We start from the raw sequence: 25,784 nt of genomic DNA, 5'->3' as shown, positions 1-25,784 counted from the left end.
CCCAGCAGTTGATGTGGTTTAATTAACACACTTGTAAACGCACTGAGGTATAACAGAAGATTGATAATGAAGTGTGTCCTGAGTCACAGTATTAAGTCAGGCTGAGGCATTCAACCAGAGTTGGTCCTTACAGAGGTTTCAGGTCATGCAGCAGTTCTGTAACTTGTCTATTCTGCATTTATTATTTTTATTGTATTTTTAATTAGTTCTGCACTGACTACAAGTGCAGTGCAAGACAGAGGTGTTCTGCTTAGAGGGACTCGTTTGTGACTGAGTGGTAGCACAGGTTATAGAGCTAAAGAGAGTGATTGCTGGCTTTTGAGACAGAATTGATTTTTGTTTGCTTTGTGCTTTACCCAAAGCTTCATCCTAACCCAAAGCCAAAGCAGAGGAAGGGAAGGGCTTTTGTTGACTTCTGTGGGTTTTGCTGTCTTCCCCATTAGGGTTGTTTGCTTGTTTCTCAGTCTGCAAAACAGAAACTGATGGTTCATATACTGTATCCCTCTGGGTAAAACAATAAGTCATTCATTTTCTAACTGCTCCATCTGTATTAAAAGGCAGCAGAGGTGATGAAGAGGCAGCACTGTGGTCTCCCACATATCCTAGGAATGATCCCTCCCACCAGGAGACTCATTGCTGTGTCTCTGCACTGGCTGGATTAAAGGCATTTAGTCCTTTTGCACGTGGCTGGCAGTGGCTCGTCATGGTAATATCTGAGCTTGAATACTAACTTGAGCTGGTTGTACAAATTCATTCATTTCCACTACAAGGAGTAATGATAATAGGATTCCCCTTCTCAGTGTGGATGACCCAGATACGAGCAAAGTGCTGTGTATTTCAGACACCAGCAAGAATGAGTAAAAGTGACGCAGAAGGCTTTGTGGGAAATAGAAAGTGACAACGGTGATTGTAAGTTTTAGGTGTGGGGAGAGAGGTTTTTCATAAAAGACTGATTTTTCAGTGAAAGCATCTCCATGTGATCTGTGTCTTACTGTGCTTAAAATGGATTTCATGAAGCCTGAGATCTGATATTAGGCCTTTCAATTCTCTTGCTTCAGTATTTTGCGTTTGCCCTACATGTACTTGCAGTTCAGGATTTGATTGTCCTCAGCATGCAACATGCTTGGCCTGATATGGCTTTTACGCTGTACTCAAGTTCCAGCCCCTTAATTTTGGAAAGCTTCAGCATCAATAGCTAATCAAACACATTGCATTTGGGCAGCAAAACTCAATGAATTCTTCATGCTTTCTACACTCTGCTAAAAGTATTAGGAGAACAAGTATGAGAAGCCTTATTTGGGGGATTTTTGACGAGAGCCTAGCATTGGCTTTGTAAAGATGCTTCATTAAGATGCTTGAATGTCCATGGCTGTCAGCAGGAACAGGGTGGTACGGAGGACTTGTTAAAATCCCTTCTTGTGTTTCCTAGTGCAGCTAACAGTGGAGCTACTTTGCTTTTCTGTCAGTTGTTGGAGGAAAAGAATGCCATTTGTTTCTGAGATGCTGAGTTGTGTCATTAGCCTGCTGCAGTTCATTTACCTGGTGTTGTGCAACGCGTGGGCTTTGCAGGGCAGAGAATTTCTGATGTTGCAGACTGCAGAGTCACTGACTTTCCTCCCATTCATCCTGTATCAGTGTTGCAACCTGTATGCTTTGTCCTATCTGTAATTTTAGTTTCCACCACTATTGCATCCCAAACATCGACCTAGCAGTGAGGGTAGCAGCAAGTTAACTGTAACCCTTTAAACCGTATTAAGCTTCTACTGCTATATTTCAGCCTGTGTATAACATGGGGAAAAATAATCCAAAAATGAGTTACTGGCTATGGCTCTTTTAATAGTTCTGACCAGAAAATCAAAGCTTCTGTTTACTGTGTGTGTTGACAGAACAAGTAGCAGACGTGCTCCTTTTCTTCCCTATCCTAGTTGGACAAAGCGGTGCTTGTCCTGCCCTCCCTTCCTTGTCTTTCCACATTTTTCTATCTCCTTGACAGCTCCTTGATTTTGTTTATCCCTCCATGATGCCTCCATGAATGGGACAGTTTGAGGTTCTTGCTTGAAGAAGGCTGTCTCCCATCCACCAGGAAGCTGCAGGTGTACTGCACTGCTCTTGCCAGGACAAGACACAAAAGGCTGCTGACACCCTGTGGGCCTTCCTTGTAGCCGCACTGTGATCATTCGTGCTTATGAACTCAGGTTTCCTAATTGCTTGTTTTGAGATTGCACATGGGGCCTGGCATGTGCTGGTCTAAGAGGAGCTAAGGTCAGAGGAATAGCTCTAAAAAAGGGCAAGAGCTCTTGCAGCATTGAAAAAATGTTGTGTGGAAATAAAAAGTTTTGCCAGTGAGCATGATCTGAGCAGTGGGATGGTGACATGGAGAGGCTGGGCAGTTTGTAATGAACACTACCCTGAGCCACCTGACAGGTCATCGATGCTGCCTCTGCTCTAAGGAGAAGGTGGGGTTGGATGACCTACAGAGGGCCCTTTTTCTGCAATTATTTTCATCTACTAGTAATTTCAGCCACATTTTAAATAGTTCTGTTACGCAGTTCTACTTTCAATTTATTTTGATGACTAAACCACAGTGCATTTGATGCTATATCATATGCTACGATGCCAATAAGAATTACTGCAGCGTATCTCAGTTCACTCTTGAGGGCTATTTGATTTCCCTCATTTCTAAGTGATGGCATCTCTTCTGAACCTCCTTGTACAGATGTAATACAAATATGCCACCTAGTGTCTGAGAATGTGTCTTACTGTGACATAGGCTTCATGTGAGAAGAGCCAGGTTGCCAATTTTGTGTAGTAGTAGCGGAAAGCTGTCACTGTACAAATAAAAACCAGCCACATAGGTTCATACGTACTACTCATCATGATAGAAGCTTTCAGTTTAATTGCTCATTGTTTGGTTTCAGAAAATTGTAGTTTTTTACTGAAGTCCTCTGGAATAATATTGCTGTGGACTAAAGAGTTTAGTTCAAGACAGAAAATGCCTGAATAAGGAAATAGGAGCAATTTCTTTTCATATTAACAGTTCATTTTATGGAAAATGCAGTTTCAGTGTAAATAATTTCATCTGGAAGAGGACACATCTTAGAGATCATAAATTGTTTCAGTTTTTTCTTTTGAAGTCTTTGGTTTCAGTGATCAATGCAACCCTGGCAGCCTTGGATGCAGCACACCTTGGGAAGGAATGCGGAGCAGGGCTGTTGTAATGAAAGCTCCCGGCACCACTGTGCTGTGAGCTGCCTGTCCCTCTGCATTGATGGTCCGCAGGCAGGAAGTTCAGATGAAATGCAGACCTACTCCAGTAATACTAGATTCTCTGTTCCTTGTATCCTCCTCAGATCTCTTCAGTTCTCTTCTTCACCTCTGTCAAAAGTACACTAACTGATGCACGCAGTTTTTGTTACTACAATCACACCTGCAGGCCATAGTCATCCTAAAATGAGGGAAGCACTTCTCCTCCATGGTACTTTTCCCTGATATATTCTCAGTTATTCTTTACAGTCTGGCGTTTCTGGCTTTCTGAACGAGGAAGTCCTTGATCAGCTGTTGCTTTGCTTTCATACTGTGTTCTTTTCCAATATAAATAATAAAAAATGCTGTTTGCATCAGTATTGTGACTCTAAGTAATGTTAATATTGGAGAAGTTTTGCAAGGGCTATGTTTTTTCAAGCTTCAATTATATTGATGAGAGCTTATCTAGGTGGTGTAGGACCTTGCAATATGCTAAGTAAAGTTTGCGTGTAAATCTTGAGTTCACTGTCTGCATCTGCTGAGGATTTAGAGCTCAATAAAGATGTTAACCTACAGGTCCACACACAAAAAAGCCAAATGCTCAGTATCAGCATTTCAGAAATTGAATCCAGTCTCCTCTGGGAATGGCAGACTGGGAGCACTCTCCAGGTAGCGCTGTATAGCTTGAAATGAGCCAAGAATTAGATCCTGCGCAAGGACACTTGTAATCACATTCTTTTTTTAGTGTAGAAGTTAGTCTCTGATGATAAATTTAGAGATGTTCCATATCTTCTCTCTCCTGCCCTGATAAATGAGCCACGCTCCTTGTGTACTGCCTGACATGCAGGGCTCTGGCTCCATCACTCTTAATCTGGCTGCTATTTTCTTCCTGTTTGTTTAGGCAAGGTTTTGGCCACCAAAACTTTCCCTGCTCTGACCCATAAACTCTGTGGAGATAGAAGCAGGACTCAGGCCTGTGCAGGACTAGGCAGGTACAGGTGGTGCTTTGGGGCTGTTGCTTTGGTGGACTGACTGAACCCCAGCAGTTCTGCCAACATTGTGTAAATGTAAAGCTGCAGCGACACTACAAAGTTTCTTTTCTTCTTTGTCAGTCAGTGTGGAACACTAGGTGGCAGCAAGGAATCTCTGGAAATTCACCTCACTGCATGACCTACGTGGGCACAGACAGCAGACAAATCTGCGTTGCTGTCCTGATGGCTCTTTTAAAGATATGCTTTTATCCTCCTTTGTAATGGCTTTGTGGAAAAGATTTCCATATACAATTGGTATTTATATACAATATATACAGCATTTGCATCAGTATTAGGACATCAGTAGTAAGACAGTGTTTGCTACTGGGGCTTGCATTTAAGCATGCCGTGACTATAATTGCACAGTAAGTGTATATTCTGCATGTCTCCATGATACATTTATTCCTAGATCTACAGATAAACCTGTTTTGGTCCATTGTTGTATAGAGCATAAACCATCTTGGTCATAGTCCCACTAAACTATGTTCTAAAGAGTACTGTCAAAAGCAGCAGGATCAGGAGGAAGACCATGTTGCCAAGCAGCTCACTTACCTGTGAGGCCAAAGCTCCAGGTGTAAATGGGATTTTTTCTGTCTCCTGTTCTGCAGTGGTTAGGTCTGGGCTTTGATGGCTCTCCAGGAATTTGAAGCTGATTCGCTGCCATTTATTTCTTGTGCTCCCCTTCACGCGGGATCTAATTACAGCAGGCAAGTGCTGTGTATTACAGGAGATCAACACTGACTTGTCCTTGGAAAACTTTAAACAGTTTTTCTGCTGAAGTGCCACTTTCGTGGGCTGGACTGTGCAGGCCAGAAAAAATAAGAGCATGTCAGATACAGATCTTTGGGGAGACAAAAATGAACAGAGGAGATGTATGCAGGCTGGGGGCTTATACTTTGTAATTGTGAACATCAGATCCAGCAGGCTTTAATTAGGAACACACAGTTAAAAGAAAAGCAAGAGGTTATGAAATGTATTTAGTCAAAAAAAAAAAACAAAAACCACAGTAATTTCTGTCTGTGTTTTAATTGGCATTTAGTAATTCCCAGAACACAGCACAAATTTCCAGTGAAAATGCCTCCATTTGAAATGTCACTTTCTAGTAGCCATGGGATCTGTAAGTGCAGAAACTTGGTTTAAGCAAATTAGCTTTTATGAACCACTGAGGCAAAAGTCTTGGGGACAGGAGGCAGGCTGGGAGCAGCCTCTCTTTTCTCCAGGTATCATATGGCAGTTCATGCTGAGTTAGCTGTGCACCATTCAGGGATCACACTGCCCTTCTCTTCTGGCCAGAGCAGTGGAGGGAGGACAGGGAGCAGCACTTCTCCAGGCAGATGAGTTCGTGACCCATGTCAGGGACAGCGTGCCACAGGGACATCATTGTGCTTCCTGGTGTCCAAGCCCAACAGATCAATTATATCAAGATTCCCTTAGAAGTGTTGCAACAAAAATCAGGATTCCTCCAGAAATGTTTCAGCATGTTCTTGTAATGAGTCTGTGGTGTTGTCCCGACTATCATCCCTGTGATTAACACTGAGGATGGTCCTCTGAAGTCTCTCTCTGTGTTTTTTTTTCCTGCAGAGAAAGTATTTGGTTTGCACTTCTCATTTGCAGGAGTGAATAAATAAAGCATCTGCTTGGAAAGCTCTTTGACTCTTTCCTTGCAGTTGCCTGGTAAAGTTAAGTGAGCGCAGATTTCTGTACAGGGGCACTCTGCATGTATATCCATGTTTGGGTAAAAATCACTCAGTGAGGTTTAGTACCAGTTGGGGTATTTCTGTTGGTACACTTCTAGTGTACCTTGTGGAACAAATTTATTTACTTGGAAGCAAAAACTGTAATTTGCAACATGTATGAAATTGTTACACATTTACTGCATTTTTTACTGCTTTTACTAATGCTGATTTCTAAATTGTCTTAAAGAGTGAAGTTTTGGGAAAAGGTGAATTGTAGAATTGTAGAATATCTCCGGCTGAAAAGGACTTGTAAGGGTAACACAGCAACTCCCAGCTCCACACAGCACCACCCAAAAATCAGACACAATGTCTGAGAGCAGTGTCCAGATGCTTCCTGAGCTCTGGCACCAGGGCTGTGCCCACTGTTCTGGGCAGCCTGTTCTGTGCCCACCGCCTGCTGGAGCAGACCCCGAACCCCACCTGCCCCTCCCCTGAAACAGCTCCATGCTGTCTCCGCTCCCTGTGAGGAGCTGCAGCTGCCGTGAGGCCGTCCCTCAGCTCCTCTGCTCTGGGCTGAGCAACCCCGGGGGCCTCAACGCTCTTCACACAACTTGTCCTCCAGACCGCTCCCTATCTACACAGACCTCTCTTGGACGCTCTCTAATAGCTTTACATCCTTTTTGTGCTGTGGCACTCAGACTGCACCCACTGCAGGAGATGAGGCTGCACAGTGCAGAGCAGAGGGGACAGCCCCTCCCCTCACCTGGTGGCAGCGCTGGGCCTGGTGCCCCCCACATTGGCCCTCCTGGTGCCGGGGCACATTGCTGGTTCACGCACAACTTGCTGTCAACCAGAGCCCCCATCCCGTTCAGTGGGTCTGCTGTCCAGCCTCTTGTCCCCCCAGTCTGTAAATGTAGCCAGGGTGTGCCTTCTTACGTGCAGAATCCAGCGCTGATCCTGTTACGTTAACTCCATGCAGTTGGTGATTGCCCAGCTCTCCACTTCGTCTAGATGTTTCTGCGAGGGCTCTCTACCCTCAGTGGAATCAACAACTCCTCCAACTTTATTATCATCATCAGAGTTGCTCAAAACACCTTCTAGTCCTACATCGGAGTATGGTAGTTCATATGATATATGAAGCCATTAAAGAGAACTAGCCCTAAAGTGGAGCCATAGAGGAATCCTGCTAATGGCACCTGCCAGGTATAACCCCATTTATTGCAACTCTTTGGGACTGACCCATCAGCCAATTGCTCGCCCATTGCGTTATGTTTATGAAGGATCTCACAATACTCAGAGATACTGATCAGGTTTAAAAAGTTACCATTAAGTGCTTTGAAACCTTCTCACCATTCTTGAGGCCATGAGATTGAAGCATTTCACAGACAGCGTTTTCACAGCTCTGACTGCAGAGGGATTTATTTCCCAGAGCATTGGTGACCTCTTCCCCACCAATGGGATCAGTGCACCACACACTTTATCCCGGCATTGTAACCCCAGGCGTGCAGGGCCCTGACTGCAGTAACCATCACGAGCCTATGCTTTGCTAGGCTCATGTGAAACACTGACTTTTTTTTCAAGCATGTGCCATTCATGAAACCTCATTTACTGTGGTAAATTGCAATGGAAAGTAATATGGTTAAAATTCCTTCTTATGAATTGTCAGACTGTCAGAATCTTTGTTTTAATTAAAGCCGAAGAGACTGCGATGGAGTGACCGCAAAATCTCTCTGACCTCCCAGACAAGTGTCCTACTGCCACAGCTGTCAGATAAAGGCAATTACTTCCCTACCATTAGATATTACCATGTGGGAATTTACTTCAGTATTTCATAATGCTCCATCAAGCTGCAGCCAAAATCTTTCAGTAAGAAAAAAGCACTGGGATCATTAATTGGGTTAACACTCCATCAACCTCACGTTTGTTAATGGGCATGCTTAGGACATGAGGGGAATCTCATCTGGGGAAATGTCATCCAAGCAATAACAAGGGCTTACACTGCAGTGTTCCTTCACAAATTACAGCCCCTGCATCTGCATCGTGGCTCGGGATGAGGATGTGGTACAGAAAGCATTGCTCGCACTTTTCTCCCAGAGCACATCGGTAACCCAGCATGAATCAATTCACAAGCCCAGATTTTTGAGATACAGTAGGAACACTTGCTTTACATTAACTGTCTTTAATTCTGTCATTTGATATTGAACTCTTCATGTCACATGCAGCTCTGCCTGAGGTGAAATTTCATCGTGATTGAGGTCATGACTTTCTAGCCTGCTTCTGTTGTAGCCACTAAAAAGCAGAATTGTGTTTTTTGGAGGGAAGAATGTCACTGATATCAAACATGGCCTTTTTCCTTCCACAGTATTTCCAGATTTGTTTTGAGTATTGTAGCTTTTAGTCGTCTTTGAAGTCAGACCAGGTGGGAAGCTGAGGAACGCTGCCCTGTAAGGGCTGTGGGACGCTTCAAGCCACAACCACACCAGCGGGGGCTGGATCATAGCTACCACTTGGCACATCTTAGTGAGTTTGATTTGCCCCCTCCTCTGGAAAAATAAATAACAACAAGCACAAAACAACACTGGCACTGATGTCCTAGCAGATGATGTGATTTTGAAAGGGGGAGAGCTGTTGTCAAGGTTTTCCATAAGTATTCCATATCACGACATTATGCAGTGAATGGACGGAATTGCGGCAGCTGCTAAGAGAGGTGTGCAGTCCCCAGAGCGCTCTGGTCCTTCCCACATGGCTTCTGGGAGGGAGATACAAAGTGATGTAGGGATGTGAAGGACGTTCTTTTTTGCTCCACACCACTGAGCTTGTAGCACACGATTAGGAGACCCTTCCTTTCCCATTTGTTTGATTTATAACTCTTGATTCCTTTTATATTGTATTATCTCACGTTCCTTTACCATTTTCAGTAAAAATAGTCACACCCATCCAGTGCTTGGATACAGTGTGGCACAATCTGAGCATTAAAAACTACACTCCAGAGGGAAATTTCCTTCTCAGGGAATCTGTCAGTGGGACAAGAGATCTTTAAATAGGTTATCAGTTCTTTCTCCTCTCACGTTTTTTCCTTTCTTCTCCTTGAATTTTTTTTACATTTCTGTAATGTCCGAACTGGCATAATCGTATTATTATGTTTCTTGAACATGCTTCTCAGTATCAGTCTGGGCTGGGGATCTGCCCAGCAGCTGGGCAACATTGAGTGGCAAGGGTGTGGAGGGATTTGGGAGAAAGCCATTCTCCATTCTTCTCCCTGCAGAGCTCTCAAATAGATCATCACTAACAGACATACTGACTTTCTCACTCAAACTGAAACTTTTAAATCACATTTCACCCTCATTTCTTGTATGTCTGATAGATCTTTGTAAACATATTACATACGGAATTTCATGTACTTAGTATAATGAGGCTCAAGCAATTAAATTGGATGTTTAATATCCTCTAATAATATTTCAAATGTTATATAATGACAATGCTTGTGTATTTAAAAAATTAACAAAAAAAAAAAAAAAAGAAAAAGAAAAACAATCCAGAAGTTACTAGACTGTAGATATTTCAGTGGAATTTTAAAACTAATTGTTAAAAGTTTCTGCATCTTAAATTGTCAAAAAGTTCACCAGTGAATGAGATTATAATGAAATGTTGCTCTTGTTGTTATAGCAACTAACTTTTAAAGCTGCTGTTCAGGTTGACAAATTGCACAGTGCAGTTTTGGTTAGGCTTTTCTATAGTTTTCCATCATTTTACTTTTGAGGAATTTTAAACAGCTGGCAATGGTGTTGTTGTTAAGATTATTATGCTTGTCTCAAGCCTGTGGCTATACCTTTATTTCAATCCATTGAGTAATATATATTTTTCAGGCTATGTTAATTTCGTTTCTACATTATCAGTTCTTTCAGTAATTAGCATGTGGCCGTGCCAACATTTTCCCAGCTTCTTACCTATTCTCTGCTGTTGCCAGTGTTGGATTAATTGGTGCAGTAGTATTGCATGTACAGACTTGAGGGCTGTGTATTATAACAAGCTCAGCTCTCTGCTGTGCCGTCTTTGTTGTGCAGCAGCAAAAGAATTTTGGCGATGCCAGCGTGTGCTTAGAAATATGACTGCAGTGTGCATGGACGAGTTCCATAGGGCTCCAAATAGCTGGCATGCAGCAGCAGGAACCTGATGCTGACCGCTCATCTGGCCCCTTCAGTCCTGCTCCCACTGAAAAGCCCCACCAAAACGCACTGCAGAGCTGATGGGTGCTATTTTGTATCTGGTGACATTTGGTCAACTCTGGTGACCAGCATGTCTCAGCCTATAGCATGCGCTGCAGCAGCTCTGGGCTGAGTTCTGCTTTGGTGTGTTTTATTCATATTTAAGTTTTCCCGTGCGTTGGGAAGATCTTATTTAAGAGCTGTCCCAGAATGGATTTTGTATGACTGCTCACAGTCACAGAGTAGTGTGGGGCAAGGCAGGAGGGGACATGGATGGGATTTTCTGTGTTCACCTGTCTTGTCTCACCATGAGAGAGGACCAGCAGGTTGTGAAGATGTGGTGAGCTATTTTGCATTATTCCAAGGATGTGACTCAGTCTGAGATCCCACAAGTGAGAACAGATCAAACACAGACCTGACACTTCTCGTGCCCTACACTGCAGCTATAAAACTGTTATCTTCCAGGAAAGATGGAGTTTTCCTTCTGACATAGTGACAAGGATTAGTTTTCTCTCCAGGTGAACAGGTAGTGCTGTTCACATTTGCTTATGCCAGTGAGTAAGTTGTGTTGTCGTGAATGCAGCTTCAGGTACTTCCAAAGCTTTTGTCTTGCAACACAGGAAGATAAATTACCAAGACTTTCACCACATACCGTGCTTTTACCAGCTGTGCTGTATGCCCCCTTTCCCTTGAAAAACAATGATTTTCAGATATGCCTAGGTTGTGCATTTATTTTACATATAATGAAAATGAGCGGATAAGCTGGCTAGGAGTGAAATCAGAATTTAGATTGGCTCTTTATAAGGCGACATTTCCTAAAAAGACTTTTTTCCTCCTATTCCGGGCATTACAGAGATTTTAAATCTTTGTCGACTTTTGAAAGCACGGCTCCTGAAGGACAAAGGATGATATATTCTTAGTGCCTGTGTAAAGTATAGTAGTTTTAAAGACAATAAACGCAAGGTCATATTAGGGCAAAACAGTTAATTACCCACTTCATTATTGTCAAGGTTAATACAGTATTTGAGCGCAGAAGCTGTTCTTCATCTGCTCTTGGATACAAGGCAAGACAGCGGTTCTTGCAAACAGATCCATTATAGCTTATCGCTGCAGGACAGACCGCTCCAGCAGCACCATGAAGGATGTCTTCTGTCAGCGGTATCCAGAGCAAACGCCAGACCTGTCTGGAGAGCAATGGAAATGAAATGAGAGCTACAGCTTCGGAGTAGCGCGCTTTAATTCACAGAGATTGCATCCCATTGATTTTAATGTATGACGCTAATAGTAGCATAAAATTCTCCAGCACTCTCTCATCTGTTTTAACATTGATCCATCCTAAATTACGCAGCGCTTTGAAAAGTATCCTTTAATGAACACAGGGTATTGACTGTAACAAATCCCACCTTTCTGTGGTAGAATCCGGTTAAGGCTGCACCTGCTAGTAGAGTTTGATTTCTGTTCTTCATGCATGCCTGGGCACTGTACAGGTTTCCATTACATGATCTCAATAGACACGAACAAAGATCTCATAAATCTTAGCGGATCAACCTTTGCGAATATCGCATTGCTTGTAACTGGCTGCATTGCCTGCAGCAACTTTGGAATTCCTTGTTTGTGTGCAAACAGAAGTTGTCTCTTTCAGCTTATAAAGCCTTTCAAAAATGAATAGTTAATTGCCTGGTATTACCAGGCAAACTGTGTTTGTGTCCCTTTTTTTTTTTTTGGTTGGGTTTTCTTTCAGGGTTTTCATTTTGCTTTTTAAGCTGTTTTGTGTGTGTGTGTTTTTGTTTGGTTTGTTAGGTTTTTTTGCTTTTTAAGAAGTAAATTTTTCCGTCTTTTGTTGCTCCTGCTGTTGTGTTTCGGTCTCAAGAAGCCTTTTCCTGCGCACACGGCCTGGCACTGCAGTAACCGTGCTGAGTTCCCCAACTGAGAATGCCACGTCAGCATTTGGGTTTTCCCCAGTACTCCCACATGTCTTTGTACCTGGCTACTTCTGGTTAACACTAGGCTTCAGTTGGGAAATTTGGGCCATAGTTAGGGCAGTTTTCAGTCTGACTTATTTCTGCAAATCCTGCAGTTCATAGGAAAACTGCAGGGTGCTGGTGAGCCCCAGTGTATATATCCTCTGACTTCAGAAGGAGTTAACTTTGCCTAATGTAAGCGTTGTTCTCTAGAAATAGCACCTCTCACTTGGTCATTTTTGATGCTCTGTGGGCATCTTTACAGAGCAGTTTATTATTTTTATAGAATAATGCCTGCTTTGGGATTTTAATTGTTTTTTTAAGTCTACTAAATTATGAAGAATTAACTGTGCCCACCAGGGAGGCACTGTGTGTAGGCATCACAAGTTCTATTTGATAGCAGTAGTGCTAGAATTTTTCTTAAAAAAATAAAAATAGAAGTCAAGCTCTAATAGGCTGTCTGATTAAGCAGTAGGGGCATGTCAACAAGATGTATTTTCTTTCATGTAAGGGCAATACTAAATTTAAAAACAAACCAAAGCAAATAGACATATTGACAACGATGGCATAAGAACAGTAACTATAATGTAATAATAATATCACTGGCTATTCCGTAAAAATGCATCGCCTTAATATCATACTTTCTCCTTTTTTGTTTCTTCACAACAAATGACTTTCACATCTTAGTTTGCTGTGGTAATGACAGCGGTGTGGCTTTGATACCAGCAGTGGCAGTGCTTCACTGACATGGTTGCAGATTTCAGCCAGTACTGCCAAGGCATTTTAATCTAGACTTGCTGTGTTCCTCTTGGATAGGTAAATTTTATCCTCCCTTCGCACTGAAGGACTGTGCTTGTATGATGAAACAGTGCCAAGAATTGTCATCAGCTAATGCAATTAAAAATCTGTGCTATTCGGCTGCTCAAGCCCCTCACCTGGGCAAGGGAGCATCCTTCTACACCAGTCCCAGGCACAGTCAGCACCAGGCAGACTTTTCCCCAAGTCACAGATGTTGCTTTCAGGCTGAGAGCATTCGGCCATGCAGAGCCATGCCAGCACGCGTAAACCCACTCAGCCTGAGGGGTTGATTCCAGCACTTCTCATTTACTGGTAGAGAAGAGCCCAAAGCAAAGAGAATTCCAGCCATCATTCTTGCAAGTCAGTGTTCCCCAGTAGTTGTCCACAGGCTGCTGGGAGAAAACAAGGGCTTTTGAGATCTTAGTCCCCTTCATTGATCAGGATTAGGTTGCTGTGAGGTCACAGGGGTAACCAAGGCTTCTTCACAGATGAGAGCTTCAGTGGCAAATGCCCATTTTGGTAAATCAGGATTTCCTACATGACAGTTTTACTAATACTAAGAAACCTGTTTGTTTGTTTGTAATCCTCACAATCAAAATGGTGGCTTCTGTCTGCAGAAAATCCCTAAACATTGAGTTTTTGTCATCGATGAATTCCAAAACACATAATCCTTTGGCTTCGTTCTTCTGGAATTTCCTTGCAACGCAGGCTGAGATGCCTGGTTGTGATTCTTCATCACCCATATCCCGTAACATTCTGCATTTAAAAAACCTGCTTTGAAAGAGCATCTATTTGGAGGAAAGGGAGGGAAACACCCCTTTCCTTTAACCAGAGAGGCCATTCTGCTCCCGGGGGTTCCCTCTGGCTCTGAGGTCCTTTTGTGCGGGCGCTATACAGGTTGCTCCAGGAAACCTCTGCTTTGTGCAGGCTGGTCCCACAGAGATCATTAAATTGGCCTTTTTACTCCTTGGCATGATTTTACACTGGGGAAGCAAGATGGCAGTTGGGTATTTCAATCCTGTTTTCAATTAAGAGCATTTCATTGTTGAGTGTGCTGTTTTATTATGTGATAATTAAATATGAATGATCATGCATTCATCCTGCCAAAGCGGCTGTAGCCTAACAAAACGAATTCCTTTCGCATTGCTGAATGCTTCAGAAGCAAAAGGAGTGATCTATTTGCTGATCCTGATTTTTTCTGTCCTATTGTTTCAGTATTGCCAGATTGAAAATAGCAAACCAGGCAAGTAATTACAGACATAAATAAGAGGAGGGATCAATCGGAGGTCAGGATTGCTTTGCCCTGCTTTTCTCAGCTGTCTTTTTCTGAATAACAGAGAAGTATGTTGCTGTCAATTTAGCAGTGATGGGGCAAAGCAGGAGTTGAAGAGGGATGAGGAAGAGGACCAGACTTTTCTTAAAAGAGAAATTGTGCCCTATCCTATCTTCTGATTGCATTGCAGACCTTTCCTAGACAAAAAATTAAGTCCAGGGTGCAATACAAAGGGCCGCATTGCTTGTGCTGCAGAGCCCTTCCCATCCCTGCTGCTGGTCATTGCATTTGGAGAAGCCACCTGCTTTGTATGGAAGCATTTGGCTTTAGACCCTATTGGTGCACCGTCTCCTTTTACAGATATTTCCATGTTTTATCATGTTGGTGCTGCTTCATCAGCCTTGGGTCAGGCTTACAGGGATGCATTTGTGATACAGCCGTGTCTGTGGTGCTGCAGTGGAGGAAGGGCCGGAGCCAGACTGGACACAGCATGGTGCACCATTATCAGTGTGCAGCACAGGCAAGCTGCTCGCAGAAGGACAGCTTGGGATGGCCACAGTGACTCCATTTAGAAACTGAGTTAAATAAGATACAACCTCAGATATTTAGCTGAAGTGAATCAGCAAAGGAAGTTTTGTTTCAATAGAGCCGTGCTGATTTATGGCCCCGGTCCTCAATCTGTACATCTTATTCTTGCAGGGCATTTATAAACATGACGCAGTGCTCAGTGGGAGTCAACTGCTGAATTGATGCAATAACTTGTTACAGTCTTCAGATGGTGCTAGCTAAAAATAGTCAGGTTATCTTGAAGGAGAGCTCTAACTAAGTACTGCTTGTTTCCATCCTAATGCTAGGACCATTGTTTGGGTTAGAGCTGAGTAAGGATGGGAAGGGGCAGAGGGTAGGAGCCAATCTGTGTCTGCAGTGCTTCTAAGCCCTCCTCATCCAGGACTGGGGGATCTAGGGGAGTTTCACTGTATCAGGACACAGATAGGGCCACTGCCACTTGGCATCCATCATATAGTTATCTCAAAGCCATGGTCATGCACAGGGATTTACCAGATACTACATATTGTAAGGAGGCAAAGGTAGGTATTATTTTTCATCTTCCCTGTGTGTGTCTCATGCTAAATTAATGAAGAGGCAGTTCCTGGTGGTAATTCTGGTACACAGTAGTGCACTGTTAAAAAAAACAACAACAACAAAAAAAACAACATGGGACTTGATAAATTACATGCTACTTTCCACTCCAGCAGTTTGCTAAAATAACATGGAGAAGTTGGCAGTGAATGATAGTATTACTTTTCTATACTCTGCAAACTAGGGTACCAGCTTGCCTTGAAGCAAACAAGTGAATAATAGCTAATTTAGTCACACCTAGTTTTTAAAACACAAGTAGTGCTCTTAAATGTCTCTGCTGTTCAATGCAGCACAGCCATATCTTAAGTTGAAGCTGTATGTTAAATCTCAGCTTATGGTGGACACTGCATTTGTTCATTTCTGCATGTTCTGTTGTACTTCTTGAGGGCTTTATTTTGCGGCAGCAGGTTATTGTGAGGTGTGTGCCTGAAGAATGTGATGCATCACCACGTGTATTCCTGGGTGAATCACAGACTTCAGTCATTCTGTTGGTCAGATACTAAGTGAAAGTCAGTATTTAATCAAAGCAATTTTTTATTTCCAGACTATTGTTAGAGGAAATAAGCCTCGGAAGGATACTTCAATCAACGGCTTGCTCGAAGAGTTTGACAATATCTCCGTGACTCGATCCAACTCCCTGCGGAAGGAAAGTCCTCCCACACACCACCAAGGCAATGCAAACCATGTGCCAAGGCACCAGGAGGAAAATGGGTACATCACATATTCGCAGTACTCCAGTGAGTCAGACACAACAGACTATGTCATGGACAAGTATAGAGACAAGACTCTCTATGGGGAAGAGCTAGACAGGTACTACAAAGGGGGCTACGCTGCCAAGCAGAATGGGCACATGATGAAGGTCACTTCCAGAGACATCTATTATTCAGAAATGACACCCCTAAAATCAGACCTCTCCAGGTTCCTCCCAGATTACCATGCACAAGTGGAGGCGAAGCCCAAACCACTCGAATATGGAGGTCTAAAGCTGGAGTACCAGAGGATTCCCAGTGGATCCTCACTGGACTACAGAGACCCCTTCCCTTACGCCCTATCCCGAGCGTCAGTGCAGAGCGAGTGCCCCAAGGAGAGGCTGGAGTACAGCGACGGCGACTGGGGGCACAGCCCAGCCAAGGATGACTATGACAAGAGGCCCAAGTCATCCTACGTGGACCCGGCGAGCCCTCAGCCAACCATGAGGCAGAGGTCCAGGTCGGGCTCTGGTCTGCAGGAGCCAGCCATGCCCTATGGAGCAAGTGCATTTAAAGCACACCAGCAGGGACACTCCTACAGCTCCTACACCTACCCTCGCTTGTCTGAAACTGCAGCAGGCATCTCCAAGGTAATGTTAAGGCCCTGGTGTTGGTACTGCTAGGACAGGGACCCTTCCAAAATGGGAATACAAAAAATTAGGCATGTGCAAAATGTTAAGGGTGTGGAGCTGTGCTTGGAAACACAGTGGTAGGAAGCGTGCGACAATGCTTTGGTGGATATAAAACCCCACCCAGTTCACTTGGGTAACTGAAAACAGATGCTGGGGATCAGAGGCTTAAGATACTTATTCAAAGAACATTTTGGAGATGCCCAACTTCCGTGAGTTTTACTTGGGATTTCTGAAAAACCCAAGTTCTTTAGCAGTTTACCTACGATTAGAAGTTTGTATGCTAATGCAGATGTTGGCAGAGCTGGAAAGTTGGTCTGCTTTGAACGTCAGGTTCTTTTTGTATTTGAGTCGTTGTTGCTGACATCTCTGTGCCACTTAGAAAAGCGTTTCTGGTTTGCTGAGGGAAGACAGCCATGATCCCAGCATGTCTATTAGGCAGAGGAGCTGCCTGCAGCTGAGCCAGCTCATACCAGCCCACACAGCCACCAGTCTGGCAAGTGTGTATGTGTACTGTGAGATTCATTAACCCTTTCCCACCAGTGAGGGAAGGGACTTATCCCTCACCCCTTCATTTTTCAAGCAGTGGAATGAAATCCAAGTGTCTCCTCACACAAAAATAAGGGTCAAGATAGAAAAGCAACTCCATTGTGATATCTACAAGCAGCTCCTCTGCAGAAACTGTGGTCTGCTCTGCCACTTCTAAGTTGCATGAAGAGTATTACCCACACAAGCTATCCTACCTTACCCTGCTTCCTTGCAGCCTTGATCAGCTAAGGGAATCTCTTATCCATCATGTCAAACTGCTCAAACAAAGACCTGCTTAAACACTTAATATTCTGCAAGAAATGGTTTTTCCTTTGGTGTATATTTCATTTAATGTTACTGGGTTCCCTTAGCAGCAGGCAGCAAGCTTGCTGTGATTTGCCAGAAGTGCTGAGCTTGGTAGTCATCACACAATGATAGCTCTTCTGCTTATGATGGTGTCTGAACAGTGCATTTTCTTACAGCCTCTATGCACTGAGAACTTGGTCCTGTCCAACTTCAGACCCTATGTCATCTCAAACCTCTGCAAATACAGCATGGCTTCAAACCAGAGGCATGCCTGCATTTTGCTTAGGTTTTGGCTACTTTGCTGATGCTGGGCTGCAATCACTGTCAGCATCCTGTGGCAAAAGGAGAGCAGTGTTTTGGTTTTTTTTTTTTAGGTGCTGATTGTGTTAAAGCATAGAGTTGGGCTTTTGAGTTTGAGTGTAAATACTGGGGGGGGGGGGGGGTAGAAAGGTTGCTAGGTTTCTTCCTGTGCCTTGTCTGAGTTTGGGGTTTGCTGGGAGGGATGCCTATATGTAGTTAACTGTGTGCAAGAGTGTGGTGCTAAAATACAGATTCTGGAATTTGTGAGGAAAGGTTGGGATGGACTACCTGCCATTTCTTTCTTTTAAAATAATCATTTTGTCAGAGTTGAGAAAGAGGAAGGACAAATCCAGCAGTAGCTCATAAAGTCTCCTGTGCCTGCCAGATTTATGGCATTCAATAAGATGGAGGGTGTAGGTGTATTTCACAGGACTCAGAGCACTGCAGACACTTTGTAAAATATCCCATTAAAATGCAGTAACAACTTTTATTAAAGAAAAAGATGCCTTAGTGCAAGATTCATTTTGAGCCATTGCTCTCCTTTGAGCATCAAAAGCCCTCATGTAGCCTTGGTATATTGAAATTTGATGATTCACTGTTAAATGCAGCAGTTTCAATTCCCAGACCCATCCGCAACTCCTGGAAGTGAATAGCAGCTTCGTGTCTTGGATGATTGCTAAGGAATCTTCTTTTCAAGGAGGCATTAGTAAGAAAATGGTTCATTAAATGGGTTTACTAAGTGAGAATCGAGTCTCAAATCAGATATTGTACAAATGAAATTGGCTTTAAAGTATAATTAAAAGGGGGGGAAAGAAAGCATTGAAAAAGTCCTCAGGCACAAATGTACATCTTCAAAATGCATTTAACAAAGATGTGCGTTTTGACTTGTAAATCTGAAGAGTAGGTGCAGATGTGTATTATTACAGATGTCAGATAAAGGAGACACATCCCTGTTCTGGCAGCAGGTTTCAGACGTGTTGTGTCAGACCTGGCTGCTGAGGTGGCCGTGTGCAGACCTGAGTAAGGCTGCAGCCAGATGAGCGGCAGCACACCGCATTGCACTGCAGGCTGTGACTTCAGCTGCTCCCCTGACCTGATCTTGAATGAGAGCAGGGCTGGTTTTTACTGTCCTTTGTAGTATTTACAGACTTGCCTTTCAGTATGTAATTGCATTCAATAACAGGAATCATGGCATTATTAGTGGAATCAAGTGTGCTCAATTTTGCCACACTGTGAAGAACTGTGTGAGGACATGGCTGAGGAGGAGAGGCTAGGCTGATGGAGTCACTTGGGCTCCTCTACTTCAGCAAGATTGCATGGGGTGCAGGAAGTGAATGGTTGTACCGCAGGAGCGTGAAACACAAACTGCAGAAAGCTTTCAGAAAAGGACGCTGAACATCTCAACTTTGCTTTTAAAATTTCACTGTGGAATTTGTTTTTCCGGACATGTGGGGCATGCTCAGAAAAGAGCAGGTGTGGGTGACGCCCAGTCGCAATCCATTGATGCGGATTTATCTAGTTTTAGTTTTAGACCGGGCTTTTCCCATCTTGATATAAAAATGGTGTATTTTCAGTCAAAGCAATCGTTTGTGTGGCTCTGTGTACACAGACATATAGGACAGGGCTGGACTGAGTGCCCCTCCCTCCACCAAACCATCTGAGCACTTTTCTGTGTTAATTAGTTGGGCAGATGTCACGTCCTTCATGAAACACACGATGTCTCTGACCCCCTTCTATCTCACAGCTGCGTAAGTGAAATCCTGACCGTAAGCATTTGTGTGTCACGCTCATACAGAAACAGCACCCGAGGAGGCGGCTGTGCAGCGCTGCCAGGGTTGAATGTGGGCACCGTGCATCTGGGAGCTCACGCAGCTGCCTGCAGCCGCACGCTGCCGATGGAAGTGCCTGCACAGCTCTCATGCAGAGGCATCCCTGTGCCCCACTAAGCAGCAGGACACCAGGCGGGCATGCCCGGCTCACACACGGCGCCCAGCAGCACCGATACAGCACTGCACTTCTTTATTCCGAGGCTTTTCTCCCCGCAGCCCAGTGACTCCAGCTAGAATCTCCTCCTGGCTGTGCAGCAGCCTACAGTGATAGATTGATGCTGCGGCAGATTTTTTTTTTTTTTTTGCAGTCTTCGCATAAAACGGTCAGATGATGTTCCAGCGCAGAATTCAATTTCACAGTTCAGTTGGGTCCTTGATTACACTGCCAAATTCAGATTAATGTGCATTTAACTAACATGGATCAGGGACTCCTGGCCAGCAGCCAGCAGCAATAGTAGCTGCCGTGAGCTGTGTCGGGGTTGTTGCGCTGTCCGTCCCTGTGGGCCGCCACGGAAATTGATTGATTAAATGAATTCATTGCCGTAATTATTTGTAATTGTGCTACATCATGAGCCTGTGTCTGACCACCCCCACCCGCAGTGCCCCACGTGTCGTCAGGAGTCACGTACGGAATATCATAAATGTGGAGATGTCCTTTTCTGGGAAAAGAAAATAATACTTTTGTTTCAGGTGCATTTTTTTGTCTTAGATCCTTTTCTGTTTTGCACAGATGGAGACAGTTTTGTTTATGAATGTAAAATATTTGCTGACTTTCAGTGTAAGTAGCTTAGAAAAGCTAGGGAAAATACAAGGGAAGGAAGGAACCTGCAGATGACAAAGGCCTCCCATTGGGATAATTTCCTCACGATTGTCTCCTGTTTGAAATGAAAATTAGCAGTTTTGCAACACTGCAGTTAAGTAGTGTGTCACTCTGGAAACCTTAAGTAATGGTATATCGAATTAGTATCCTCGTTTTAGTTTGCTTGGAGGAAGTCCCTTTGAAGATTCCACTGAGCAGCTCTCCTCTCACCTCAGGCAGGTTACATGCTCCCCTGGTTGTAGCTCTTTGTGATGTGTCCCCATGCTTTGAATTTGGTGCTCTTCTGCCATTTGTTTGTGGTCTGCAGTGCTCTCTCTGTGCTGCTACACTGCCATGGTCAGAGGGTGCTGCAGCCCTGCTTCCACTTGTGGGGATGGTGGGGAAGGCCTGGCTATTTTAAGCTATACAACACTGAACAGGATAAAAAAAGAAAAGATAAAAGGTCTGTGTTGTCTCTGCGGTGGCTCAGCCAGCAGCTGGTGATGGGGCACAGCAGAGGCTGTGGGAATTTCAGGGTACCACCACCTCCACAAGAAGAGGTCATTCCTGTATCACCAGAAAAAAGCAAAAGAAAGGACAAACGGGTGAGAGTCAAAAGTCAGAAATTTGTGTTTGGGAGGAAAGACATGAATTTGAATTTGTGAAAGGGCTTTTTGTTTTTAAAGAGATGCTTCACTGGAGGAAATGGCCCAGACAACCTGCAGGGCACTGCAAATACAGAGTAAATGCATTCCTTTGGACCATATACTTTTATTTAACAAAGATTACCATGTTTCCAAATGGGTGCGTGGACATAAAAAAGAACCTGGGATATACAAAAAACCAAGTGGTCTTTACTCATTTTAGTAGTGAGGAGAGAGCAGGCAGCCTAACGGTCTAAAAATCTGCAGGCAGCAGTGTCACTTACAGAACAGCGAGTCCATGCAGGAGTGAGCTGTGCTGGCACCCCACCGAGTGTATCTGGGGTGCAGAAAGTGAACTGAATGGTCAGGGGTTGGCCAGGCAGCTGGAAGCCCAGCTTTTCACTCATGTCCACTCCTCTGCTTTTGTGTTGCAGGTGGATTACGACCGAGCACAGCTGGTAGTTAGCCCACCACTCTCTGGATCGGACACCTACCCAAGGGGCCCAGTAAAGCTACCTCAAAGTCAAAGTAAAGTCAGCTATTCCAGCAGCAGCTACCAGTACCCTCTGGTCTACCACAAAGCATCCCACTACCACCAGCCATCACTCCAGCCAAGCTCTCCCTATATTTCCACCGCCTCCTACCCCAGCTCCCCAAGTATCACATCAAGTGCTTATCCCCCGCCCAGCTGGGGCTCTTCCTCAGACCAGCAGCCCTCCAGGGTGTCCCACGAACAGTTCAGGGCTGCCCTGCAGCTGGTCGTCAGCCCTGGTGATCCCCGGGAGTACTTGGACAGCTTCATCAAGATTGGGGAGGGCTCCACAGGGATAGTCTGCATTGCCACCGAGAAGCACACGGGAAAGCAAGTCGCTGTGAAGAAAATGGATCTCAGGAAACAGCAGAGGAGGGAGCTGCTGTTCAATGAGGTATGTTGCTGTGGGCAGTGCAGCATAAGACATGATCTGAACAGAGGCCACAATGCCAAACTAATGTCTTTCTAAAATAGAGGGCTGAGTCCTACACTTCATGGTGTCTGAAATAATCAGATCATTTTCAAGTGAGCTACATCTTCTCCCAGGTTTAAACCTATAATAACGTGGTGGGAAGTCACAGTAAACAAGTAAGAAATCTGTCATCTGATCCACGCAGCTTATCAGGTGCCTGGTTGCCTTCTTTGGACCATTTCTGGTATGGTTTAGTCTGCTGAGATGGAGGAGCCTAACTGACCCTAATACTGAAGAAGTACACAAACCATACTCTGGCATATCCCTCCCCACCTAATCACGTGTGATCCTTTTCCTTTCTTGATAGTTACTAAGCAAAGAGCTGCCAAACCCTTTTTCATAGGACCAGCTATATTAAATCCCACATCTCCTGAGAGATTATAGCCAGTTTGGAGACCACTGCAATTTTTATAGAATTGTTTCCTGTGTGTTTTATCTTAAATTTAAGAACGCTGAATTTCATTCGCCATTTTTTCTTCCAGTTCTTTGGTTCTCTGAGTTCTTTCTAAAATTGGAAGAGTTCCTACTTCTCCCCCCCCCATAGAATCACACAGAATCACACAGAATCACACAGAATCACACAGAATCACCCGGGTTGGAAGGGACCCCAAGGATCATGTAGTTCCAACCCCCCTGCCTAGGAGGGCCACCAAACATACACATTCAGATCAGGTTGCCCAGGACCCCGTCCAACCTGGCCTTAAACACGTCCAAGGACGGGGCATCCACAACCTCCCTGGGCAGCCCGTTCCAGGGCCTAACCACTCTCCTAGTAAAGAACTTCCCCCTAACATCCAACCTAAATCTTCCCTCCTTCAACTTAAAACCATTTCCCCTAGTCCTGCTGTTGTCAGCCCTTTTGAAGAGTTTACTCCCCTCCTGGGTGTAGGTTCCCTTCAGGTATTGATAGGCTGCAATGAGGTCACCCCGCAGCCTTCTCTTCTCCAGGCTGAACAAGCCCAACTCCCTCAGCCTGTCCTCATAGGGGAGGTGCTCCAGCCCCCTGATCATCTTAGTCGCCCTCCTCTGGACCCTTTCCAAAATCTCTATGTCTTTCTTGTACTGAGGGCTCCACACCTGGACACAGTACTCCAGATGGGGCCTCACAAGAGCCGAGTAGAGAGGGACAATCACCTCCCTGTCCCTGCTGGCCACCCCTCTCCTGATGGAGCCCAGGATCCCATTTGCCTTTCGAGCTGCCAGAGCGCACTGCTGGCTCATATTCAGTCTCTCGTCCATCAGGACCCCCAGGTCCTTCTCTGCCGAGCTGCTCTCAAGGACCGCTCCTCCCAGCCTGTACAGGTGCCTGGGGTTCTTCCGGCCCAAATGCAAAACCTTGCACTTTGCCGTGTTGAACCTCATTAGGTTCACCCGAGCCCAGCCCTCCAGCCTGTCGAGGTCCCTCTGAATGGCATCCCTTCCTTCCACCGTATCAACCGCGCCACTCAGCTTGGTGTCGTCAGCAAACTTGCTGAGGGTGCACTCAATTCCCTCATCGATGTCATTAATAAAGATGTTAAAGAGCACCGGTCCCAAGACAGACCCTTGGGGGACACCACTTGTTACCGGCCTCCACCTGGACATAGAGCCATTGACCACCACCCTCTGTCTGCGGCCTTTCAACCAATTGCTTATCCATCGGGTCGTCCACCCATCAAATCCACTTCCCTCCAATTTGGAGATGAGGATGTGGTGGGGGACCATGTCAAAGGCCTTGCTCAGGTCCAGGTAAATGACATCGGTCGCCTTCTCTTCGTCCACCAATGCCGTCACTCCATCATAGAAGGCCACAAGATTAGTTAGGCATGACCTTCCTTTGGTGAAGCCGTGCTGGCTGTCTCGGATCACATGCTCATTCTTTATGTGACCGAGCATGTTGTCCAGGAGGATCTGTTCCATGATCTTCCCAGGCACGGAGGTGAGACTCACCGGCCTGTAGTTCCCCGGGTCCTCCCTGCTCCCCTTCTTGTATATGGGAGTGACGTGACCCTTCCTCCAGTCGTTCAGGACCTCACCTGACAGCCACGACTTCTCAAATATGATGGAGAGCGGCTCGGCAACCACCTCAGCCAGCTCCTTCAGGACCCTGGGATGCATGCCATCCGGCCCCATAGACTTGTATTCATTCAGTCTAAGGAGGCACTCTCGGACTTGCTCTGCCCTTACAGTGGGGAGGGATTTACCTCCTTGGTCCCCACATAGAGGTTTGGGGATGCAGGGTTCAGGGACGTGAAAAAGACTAGAATCCTGGCCACCAGTGAAGACCGAGGTGAAGAACTCATTCAGCACCTCAGCTTTCTCTTCATCTGTTGAAGCCAGTTCTCCTTTTAAATTTACCAAAGTAGGTACGCCCGTTTTGGCCTGTCTCTTCTGGGCAATGTACCTGTAGAAGGTTTTCTTATTGTTTTTCACGTCCCTTGCCAAGTTCAGTTCTGCCTGCGCCTTGGCTTCCCTGATCCCACATCTGCAAGTCCGGACGGCGTTCCTGTACTCTTCCCAGGTGACACAGCCTTGTTTCCAGAGCTTGTACACCCCTTTCTTCGCCCTCAGTTCTCTCAGCAGGTCCTTGCTGAGCCAAGCCGGTTTCCTACCTCGCCTGCCCACTTTCTTATTCAGAGGAATGGAGACCTCTTGTGCTTCCAGGAGGGCATCTTTGAAGAGCCGCCAGCTCTCCTCAACATCCTTGTCTTTGAGGGCAGCGCGCCAGGGGATCTTGGCCAGCAATCCATTGAGTAGCTTGAAGTCTGCTCTTCTGAAGTTCAGTGTCCTGGTCCTGCTCTTTGCCAGGCCCACATCGCTTGAGATCACAAACTCAACCAGGGCGTGGTCGCTGGAGCCCAGGCAGCCTCCAACCTTGACGCCTTTGATGATCTCCTCGGCGTTGGTGAGCAGCAGGTCCAGCAACGCTTCACCTCTGGTCGGTCTGTCCAATACCTGAACCAGAAAGCTATCATCAATGGATTCCAAGAGCCTTCTGGAGCTCTTGCAGCTCGCCGTGTGGTAGAAGTTAGTGTTCGGTATTCTCTGCTTTTTGGGGATCCCTTATGAGTACACTGATCAGAGTGCTGTCTGCTTTGGAGCACTTGAGGCCGTCTGCACCAGCCTGATCTTCACCTTATAGAAGCTTTTTAACAAAAGCTTGCTTGTTTTTGCACAGTTGTCCTTTCTGCAACCTGTGATTACACTGGCTATTTTGACTCTATTTTACCTCTGCTGGAAGACTGCACTGAACTGCTTTGCAGTAGCTCTAACTGAGCATCTCTTGAGTGCTGACATCATGAAGCAGTCCAACAAGCTGTGCAGGACCGATCTGCTTCCCTGACACGCTCCAGTCACTTGTGTAATCTGAAAATTTATTTTCAGCACCTCCCTCCATCTACACAGGGGTAATCAGAGCCTTCCCTGGCTGATGTTTTCTATCCCTGTCCCCTCTCTTGACATCCTTCAGTATCGTGCAGTTGTCGACACCTTGGCTGAGGTGCTCTTAGTGCAGTCCCTCCCTGTATATTCACTTCTAGATATGGCAGTTGAGCTCACAGCACCCTCATAAAGCATGCATACGCCTGGCTCAGCATCTGTTTTATGGTAATATTCAAATGAAGCTGTAATCATTCAAGTGAACTTATTCTCTTTAAGCTTTGTTAGTCTTGCCTTAGGCTTTCCTCAAGA

The 25,784-nt window shown here is 45.1% G+C and overlaps 1 protein-coding gene across 2 annotated transcripts in view; it reads left to right on the top strand.

Annotated features, from left to right (window-relative positions):
- PAK5 (p21 (RAC1) activated kinase 5) overlaps window positions 1–25,784 on the top strand; it is an 88,872-nt gene that overhangs the window by 53,414 nt on the left and 9,674 nt on the right. For both annotated transcript variants that reach the window (XM_042884350.1, XM_042884360.1), the window contains exons 4-5: window positions 15,872–16,666; window positions 21,546–22,037. In XM_042884350.1, the coding sequence (XP_042740284.1) occupies window positions 15,872–16,666; window positions 21,546–22,037 (1,287 nt within the window). The remainder of the gene's footprint in view (window positions 1–15,871; window positions 16,667–21,545; window positions 22,038–25,784) is intronic.

Source organism: Lagopus leucura, unplaced genomic scaffold (assembly GCF_019238085.1).
Source record: "Lagopus leucura isolate 7727_CA_CO unplaced genomic scaffold, USGS_WTPT01 Super-Scaffold_73, whole genome shotgun sequence".
Classification (NCBI taxonomy): domain Eukaryota; kingdom Metazoa; phylum Chordata; class Aves; order Galliformes; family Phasianidae; genus Lagopus; species Lagopus leucura.
Note: the sequence above shows the minus strand (reverse complement) of the source record. Positions and strands in the feature narration are given on the sequence as shown.